Raw genomic sequence first — 9,133 nt, 5'->3', positions numbered from 1 at the left:
TAAATATCTTTTGAACTGGTTATAATGTGCTTGTGGAGCTTTTTTTTTTTTGAGACGGAGTTTTACTCTTGTCACCCAGGCTGGAGTGCAGTGGCGTGATCTCGGCTCACTGCAACCTCGGCCTCCCGGGTTTAAGCGATTCTCCTTCCTCAGCCTCCAGAGTAGCTGGGACTACAGGCACGTGCCACCATGCCCGGCCAATTTTTATATTTTTAGTAGAGATGGGGTTTCACCATGTTGGCCAAGATGTTCTCAATCTCCTGACCTTGTGATCCGCCTGCCTCCCAAGTGCTGGGATTATAGGCGTGAGCCACCGCGCCCGGCCTTGCGTAGCCATTTTTATGGTGAAAGAGAATAACAGTTCAACCACAGATTTATATTCAGGTCTGTTCATTAGCATGTGTGCTTGGAAAAAGTGACTTTTATTCCATATTTAATGTTGTATGGTGAAAGGGTTACATTACAATATGTAAAAGGGCTCCCAATCTCTTTCAAAATAAACGTGGCTGGCTGTGGCTCATACCTGTAATCCCAGCACTTTGAGAGGCCAAGGTGGGTGGATCACTTAAGGTCAGGAGTTCGAGACCAACATGGTGAAACCCTGTCTCTACTAAAAGTACAAAAAAGCCAGGCATGATGGCACACCCTATTAGGGAAGCTGAGGCAGAAGAATCCCTTGAACCCAGGAAGCGGAGGTTGCAGTGAGCCAAGATCGTATCACTGCACTCCAGCCTGGGTGACGGACTGAGACTCTTGGCTCAAAAAACAAAACATATTGGGTATATTCGTGGAGGTATATCATTTTGTAGTTTTACTATTGTTTTGATTATAAAGTTCATGTAGACTTTGGAAATTATAAAACTGCACATACAATTGAGATGTGTAATCTTAACTGTCCACTCAGGTGACATTTTTATTTTTCCAGTTTTTTTTATGTGTATGTACATATGCTCATCCTCTGTCACCCAGGCTGGAGTATAATGGTGCAATCGGTTCACTGCAGCCTCAAACTCCTGGGCTCAAGTGATCCTCCCATCTCATCCTCCTGCGTAGCTGAGAGTACAGGTGTATAGCATCATGCTTGGCTAATTAAATTTTTTTGTGGAGATGCGGTCTTGCTATGTTGCCCAGGCTGGTCTCAAACCCCTTGGGCTCAAGTGATCCTCCTGCCTTGGCCTCCTGAAGTGCTGGGATTACAGGCATGAGCAGCTGGCTCCAGCCACATGTTTATTTTCAAAGATTTTGGGAGCCCTTTTATGTATTACCGTGTAGGCCTTTCATCACACAACATGGTCATCTGAGTGTTTCACCACTTTAATAATCTTGGAAAAATAATTTTTGTTAGTTTGAGGATTCACTGTAATTTTACCTAGGTTCTTGCTGGATATAAGTAAACCATGAACATATCTGTATGTTTTCTGTTTATATTCTTGGGATTATTTTTTACACACTTCATCATTGCTTTCTGGAGAGGTTCCAGAGGACACCAGTAACTGTGTGAAGTTTTCCATTTTCATTTTCACCTGTTTTGCTCATTTAGGCAAATTAAGGTAGTACATTTTGTGTTTAACAGTTAATAAGCTTGACATTTTAGTATTAACTATTTGCATTTGGGTCTTCATATTCTTAGCCTATAGAGGTAAGATCTATAGCCATATTTCTTGGTCCATTACACATTTGATTTATGAGGCATAACTCTTGTCCTGAAATTGCTTGTTGTAACGAAGACTTCCTCCATTTCTTATTTTTGGTGTCTTTCAGGAGGCTGTACATGGGGTAGGTATGGGAGATACTTATTAACTTTGTTCTATTGCTTTTATACCCTTAAACTTGAAATTGTCCTATTTAATCATGGGCCAGTTTGGTGTGTTCATTTTTGGGGAACAGTTTTTCCTTTGTGAGTAATTTTTATTGTAATATGTATGATTTTAAGACCCACCTTTCTGCAAACTTCAAACGTATGTAAGTGGCTGTAGATAGCTTAGCTCACCAAAATAATAGTGTGCCGCCTCCAACCCCCAAAAGCTCTTCATATTTAGAAACATCTGCAGTGATTCTACTAATGGTAGAATTCTATTTCATTCACACTCCTGATTAGAAGAATTGGTAAGTAATCCAAATTAAGAAAATAATGGATCAAATCCAACATACCTGGGGGGGTCAGTCTGTGACTGCTGCATTAGAATGGACATAAAAGTGATGTCGAAACTCGACAGGGTGAATAGTGTGTGTGAACCTACCACGCAGGACTGTGGTATTTGTGTAGGTTAAACATGAAAGGTACAGATGATAGAGTGTTACACAGACCCAGAGTTTGAAGCTTTGTCATTCCCTTCCCCACTCATCCAGTGTGCATGTTCAAAACACAAAGGAGTATTTGGTAGTTTACTGCTTATGATCCTAACCTGAATTTACCAAAAGAAACGTACGTTTATCTAAAAATGGCACCATCCAAACAAAATTCCTTATCAAGCATCTACTAAGATTTGGTGGCAAACAGTGTGGGTTGTAGATTCTAACTGCCTGGGTTGACTTCTGACTCTGTATCTACCAGTTTTTATTTAAATACCATCTCTGCCTGGTCCCTCCTCCACAAAAGGGTATGATGTCCACTGTGTAAGGGAATGAGGAAGGCTAGATGTGCTATAAAGTGCTTATTATGCCTGACTTGATACCCCAGTGTCTTGCTGAACCAAATATTTTCGCTATCCTTATATAGCTCTAGAAACTTGACAAAGAAATACACTTTATTATCATAGATGTAATTTTCTTAGGCCTTTCTAAATTCTGAAAATAATAGGTTTACAGATATAAATAATGGAGCAAAAGGACACCTGGTTTTGGGGTCACATTTTGACAGACTTGCACTGTCATGTCAGGATGAGGATTTAGCCTCAAGAGTTTGTATTGCCTAGAAATGTGCTGACAGTGTCATTAAGTACAAACTACAGTATTTCCAAAGAAATGAATTTTCATGACAAAGCTTTTCCTAAAATTGTTTTAGAAGTCCTTTTGCTGTAACTTTTAAAACATCTCAGTGACCACTGACCAGATTTGCCTGTTGTCTATTCAGACCTTTTTGATATCTCCTTCCTCTTTCAGCGTTTTTTTTTTTTTTTTTAAGTGCAGTTTTCACTGTGGTATCCACCAAATGTTCGTAAAACAAACAAACAAAATGAGCATTAGTGTTGGACCATAAATCATCAAATTGGATAATGACTAACTGTAGTCTTTTTTTTTTTTTTTTTAGCTGCTGTTTACAATTTTCATGGGGATAGGAACTGAAGTACTTCAAATAATGTGAGCTTAAACATGTTACTTCATTGAAACAACCAAAACTACTTGATGTTTACATCTAAAATCCTGGTTAAAATAAATTTTAGATTTGGAAAGGGAATTGGCAAAATTCCCTTTGTAGCAAAATGTCCCTTAGTAATAGTCAAGTTGACCTCATTTCAGTAGTTCATAAAGGAAAATCCAAAGCCCTCAGCAGTGAATTACCTGGCCACATAGTTGATTTTGGTCACTGTAAATGCAGACCAATCACCTAGTACTGGAAGCTCACAGTGGTAGACATCACTATCAATCACAGTACTTTACGGTCATGGATTTCTCGTGAACTATTTCAGGAACAATCACAAAGATGACATTCTTCACTGTATTTGCATTTGTAACCACCAAGCAAGTAAGGATCTCTGCCCCAGATGCATGGTTTGAGGTAAGGTTCAGAGGGACCACTAAAGGGGCAGAGCCAAGTAAAAACATGGATGCCTCCAGTGGACAGTGTAGGATTTCTTGATAAGCAAAGCACCTAAAGCTTTTAGTTTTAATACTTGAGAAGTTTTAAAAACCCATGCATAAAACGTGGAATACTGGTAAAATACACATATCCCTAAGTCTAGTTAACTAAAATTCCTAGAGTTAATAATTTTCAATAAAAAAATCCAGCTTATTTTGATAAAGGGGTCTTTGGGTAACATCATCTTAAAAATCAATGCTAGAAAATGCTCAACATCACTAGTCATTAGGGACATAGAATCAAAATACGTCACACCCATTTGGAGGGCTATTATAAAAAACCCAGAAAATGAGTGCTGGCAAGGATGTGGAGAAACTGGAACATTTGTGCATTGCTGGAAGGAATGTCAAATGGTGCAGCTGCGGTGGAAAAGTTTGGCAGTTCTCAAAAAGTTAAACAGAATTATCCTGTTGTCTTAGTCATTTGTGTTACCGTAACAGAATACCTGAGACTGGGTAATTTAAAAGTACGAATTTATTTCTCATAGTTCTGAAGACTGAGAAGCCCACGATCAGCGTGCTGGCAGACTGGTATCATCTATTGAGGGTCCAGTCTCAGCTTCTAGGACGGGGCCTGTTGCTGTGTCCTCATATGGTGGAAGGGAATCGAAGGGCAAAAAAGAGGTAATTGGTTCCCTTGAGCCCCTTTATAAAGGCACTAAATCCATTAATGAGGATGGAGCTCTCATGACATAATCACCTCCTAAAGCCTCACCTATCACGTTGGTGGTTGCTTCAACATACGAATTTGGTGGGGGGACATTCAGACCTTAGCATATGTGATCTAGTAGTTCTGCTCCTGGATATGTATCCCTAAAGGACCTAAGAAGGGACTTCAAGAGAGATGTGTACACCCATGTTCATAGCATTACTCATAATACCCAAGAGGGGGAAACAATCAGCAGATGAGTGGATAAACCAAATGCGGTCTATGGATATAGTGGTGTATTATTTGGCCATAAAAATTTCTGGTACTTGCTACCACATGGCTTTTTCCCAGGGAAAGTATTAGTTTTTGTTTGACAAAACACCTTGATAGGTCATGGTTCTGCAAGGCAGAGATGTGAAACAAAGAAAGCTAACTGTTGCAAATAATAAAAAGTTGGAGTTCCTTTGAGCTAAAGCTAAAGTGGCAAAGGAGGAAGAGGTTCATCCCTACCCTTCTGCACCCCATTATTTTGAAGAAAAAGAGTGGCCTGACCCTCCAGATCTTTCTTTTCTGGAGGATACTGGGCGAAAAGTAGTTGCCCCAGTGACTGTTCGAGCAGTTGATGGCTTGCTAAGTAAGAATGCTAAACACAAAAGGACAACTCTTGTTTGATCCCACTCATATGAAGGGAAATTCAGAAAGAAAGTGAAATAGTGGTTACCAGGGTCTGGGGTGAGGGTGGAATTTGGAGCTCTTTTTCAGTGGGTACAGAGTTTCAGTTTGTGGTGATAAAAAATGCATGTAAGCCGGGTGTGGTGGCTCACGCCTGTAATGCCAGCATTTTGGGAGGCCAAGGTGGCCGGATCATTTGAGGTTGGGAGTTTGAGACCAGCCTGGCCAACATGGTGAAACCCTGTCTCTACTAAAAAATACAAAAATTAGCTGGGCGTGGTGGCACACACCTGTAGTCCCAGCTACTTGGGAGGCTGAGGCATGAGAATTGCTTGAACTGGGGAGGCAGAGGTTGCAGTGAGCCGAGATCATGCCACTGCAGTGCAGCCTGGGTAACAGAGCAAGACTCCATCTCAAAAAAAAAAAAAAAAAAAAAAGCGTGTATAGTGGACATGCTTAGATCCAGTAACTGATGCCCCCAAATTATATGCTTAAAAATGGTTAAAATTTTGGCTCTTCCCCACCCGCCCCACCCCTAATCCCCCACCCCCCCCCAAAAAAAAACCAGGTGAAAAAGGAAGAGCTTAGACTTCAACCAACCAACCTCCCACCCCTGGAATTAAAAAAACAAAACAAACAAAAAACAAAGCTAGTGCAATGGTCATACTGTTCCATGTCATACACAGCAAGGGGAGAATGCATTATTCTCTCAATGGATGCCTTTCGAAAGACATGCTTAAAGCAAGTGCCCTCCTGCTGCTACAAAGTGCAAGGCTGCCTGTGTCAGGACTAAAGGGAGAATACCGAGAACCCCAAGTTATATCCTTGTTGCCCCTGCTGGGTGGAACAGGGCAGAGCGATGTGGGTGTGGATTAGTGCCCTCTGGTTGCTGAAAGTGAATTCACAGTTTGTTCTAGTCCCCCGTTAGATGACGTTGGAAATGATAAAATTACAGTAGTTAAGATAGTCAGTGGCATATTTTCAAACATCCTGATGTTCTTTCTCTCCAACTGCCATAACTAGTCCTAGGTCTGGACTTTTCCTCTCAATGCATTCAGATAAACTTTTATCAGCAGGCCTGCTATTTTATCACAGTATTTTGGCCGAATCTTTTTTTTTTTTTTATTGAGACAGGGTCTCTGTCGCCCAGGGTGCTGGAGTGCAGTGGCGTGATCTTGGCTCACTGCAGCCCCGACCTCCCTCATCCTCCCATCTCAGCCTCAAGTAGCTGGACTACAGGCGGGTGCCACCATGCCCAGCTAATTTTTGTATTTTTTGTAGAAATGGGGTTTTGCCATGTTGCCCAGGCTGGCCTTGAACTCCTGAGCTTAAGTGATCCACTCGCCTCGATTTCCTAAAGTGCTAGGGTTACAGGCGTGAGCCACCATGCCCAGCCCAGACTTCTTTCTCATCCAGGAAATTCCAAAATGTCTTTACATACATATTCTTATATTGTGTAATAAAAGATTCTGAAGTCCATTACTGGCTAGAATAATAACTAGAAATTGCTTAATATTACTTCACATTGCATTTGAACTTAATCTCCACAGTAACAATTAGGTAGTATTACTTGGATTTCATGGATGAAGAAAACCAAGATACAAAAAGTTCACACAGCCAGTAAGCAGATGAGCCTGACTTCATAGTCATACATAGCCTGAATTGAGTCCCAGCAGGAGCACATGGGCATGGACATCTACCAGATTTGGGAACTGGCGTAGCCAAGCAAGAAACAGGAGACGGAATCAGGAGTTAGGATTCCATGCTTAGGACCATCCCAGATGGATGGCTGCCTCCCTCTGGGAGCTGCACTCTTCTGAGGTTGCAGGCATCCAGGGCCAGGGTGCTTCTGTGAGGTGTGCCAGCACGTGCCACTCTGCTGGATACAAGCTATCATGTTCTGAGGGCTGCTTCCCTCAGCATAAGAAGGGGCTTCTATTGGGATGTGTAGGCTTCATTGTAGGGTCCACTTGAGTCTTTTCTTTTTTAGAGACAGTCTCGCTCTCAGCCAGGCTGGAGTGCAATGGCACGATCCCAGCTCACTGCAACCTCCACCTCCTGGGTTCAGGCAATTCTTGTGCCTCAGCTTCCCAAGAAGCTGGGATTACAGGCACATGCTAACACGCCTGTATATTTTTTGTAGAGACAGAGTTTCCCCGTTGGCCAGGATTGTCTTGAACTCTTGGGCTCGGTGATCTGCCTACCTCGACCTCCCAAAGTGCTGGAATTACAGGTGTGAGCCATCACGTCCGGCCCACTTGAATATATATATATAGCCAAGAATAGTTGGCTATACTTTCATCTTTGCCTAGTTCTAAGTAATTGATTGGTTTCAGAATCCAATAAACTCTACAGGTAAATCCACTAAGGTAATGGTCTATACCGGTGGTTCCTGAACTTGAGTGTGCAGCAGAATTACCTGGAAGGCTTCTTAAAACACAGATTTCTGTCCCCACCTCCCAGGATTTGATTCAGGCAGCCTGCTGTGGAGCCTGAGAATGTACATTTCTAACAAGTTACCAGGTACTACAGATGCTTCTGTTCTGGAGACTGTGCCGAGAACCACTATGCTGTATCTTTCCAGGGACAGTAAGGATCCCACTAAAAAGACAAGAATTCGATTTTTATCAGTTTACTAAATCAACATCTTATATTTCTATACTAAACACTAGTCACTACTTGAGGTTTATTACTGTTGTGATTATGTTTATAAAACAGGGACATCTTGCATACCCCTAATGGTGTGAATAAAATCAACTGTGTCAGTACCTTTGAGCACTTCATAACTTAAAATTCTAAAAAATTGAGATTTGGACCTACAGTTTGCTATTTAACAGACCAGGTCTGGTCTTGACAGTAAAGCCACCATCAAAAGCTGCATTAAGAACCTCATCCAGGCAGCTTGCTGTGACAAAACTTAAATCCTGTCGTACGTTGCCTGGGATTCCCTCAAGGTCTTTTTCATTTCTCCGAGGAATAATGACTTGCTTCAGTCCCGCTCTGTGTGCCGCCAGCACTTTGTCTTTAATTCCACCCACCTGTAAGGAGAGAAAAAAGTTTTTAGGGTTAATGATCACCCTCAAGCTGAAAGAAACCCTGACCCAGCTTTCTTTCACTGAATTTAACCACTACTATTTTAAAACATCCAAATCATCTTCCGTTTTGTTATAGCATGAGCTAGGAAAGCCAGGAAAAAGGAAAGTAGTAATCTTTTTTTAATGTTTCAATTGGTGTTATATTAAAGACTCTGATGAGGGGGATTCTAAATTGTTGATAGGTATGAGTTCCTCTTCTGTCAATGATTGTTTTTATAAATGCTGTCAAAGTAAATTGGCATTCAGGTGTAATCACAACCGTCTAGTCTTTAGGTTGATCTGAAAAAGCAGCACGTGATTCTGACCATGAGCGCCGCTCCTGCAGAGCTTAGCTGTGTGCTGGGGTTACTTCCCTCTCTACAGGTTTAAAGCCAGAACCTCCATGCTGAGCTTAGCTGTGTGCTGGGGTTACTTCCCTCTCTACAGGTTTAAAGCCAGAACCTCCATGCTGGTTAATGAAGAAAACGTATCCCTAAACTAGGCTCCTATGGTGGCTTTCAAACATGTCTACAATGGTCCCCCTGCTTGAATGTGGGCCAGGCTTTGTGACTCGGTAAGAAACAGAGTGTGGTGGGAGTGATGCTGTATGATCTCCACGGCTGAGTCACAAAAAACGAGAGCTGCTGCCTCAATCTCTCTTGATCACCTGCCCTGGAGGTGGCCAGTCATAATGTCTGAGGTCACTCAAGCAGCCTATGGGCAAGTCCATCAGGTGAGGAACTGGGGCCTCCTGCCACTAGATGGGACCAATTTGCCAGTCACATGAGTCAACCACCATGGAAGCAGTTTCTCCAGCCTGTCAGCCTTCATGTGACTGCAGCCTGGCTGGAACCTAGACTGTAAGGCCAGAGACCCTGAGCCACAAGAACCCAGCTCAGCCTCTCCTGAATTCCTGACCCACAGGAACTTGAAGAGTATG

General features: G+C 42.2%; 1 protein-coding gene across 4 annotated transcripts in view; it reads right to left on the bottom strand.

Moving 5' to 3' along the window:
* The window catches only part of LONP2 (lon peptidase 2, peroxisomal), a 115,076-nt gene that overhangs the window by 1,836 nt on the left and 104,107 nt on the right, over nucleotides 1-9,133 (bottom strand). For 2 of the 4 annotated variants that reach the window (XM_520624.7, XM_003315089.5), the window contains one exon: nucleotides 4,256-8,157. In XM_520624.7, coding sequence (XP_520624.3) covers nucleotides 7,936-8,157 — 222 coding nt within the window. In that variant the 3' untranslated portion in view covers nucleotides 4,256-7,935. Of the gene's footprint in view, nucleotides 1-3,049; nucleotides 3,096-4,255; nucleotides 8,158-9,133 lie in introns of those variants that run through there. The other 2 variants (XM_024349824.2, XM_016929800.4) reach the window with 2 other exon arrangements.

This window comes from Pan troglodytes, chromosome 18 (genome assembly GCF_028858775.2).
Source record: "Pan troglodytes isolate AG18354 chromosome 18, NHGRI_mPanTro3-v2.0_pri, whole genome shotgun sequence".
Lineage (NCBI taxonomy): Eukaryota > Metazoa > Chordata > Mammalia > Primates > Hominidae > Pan > Pan troglodytes.
Note: the sequence above shows the minus strand (reverse complement) of the source record. Positions and strands in the feature narration are given on the sequence as shown.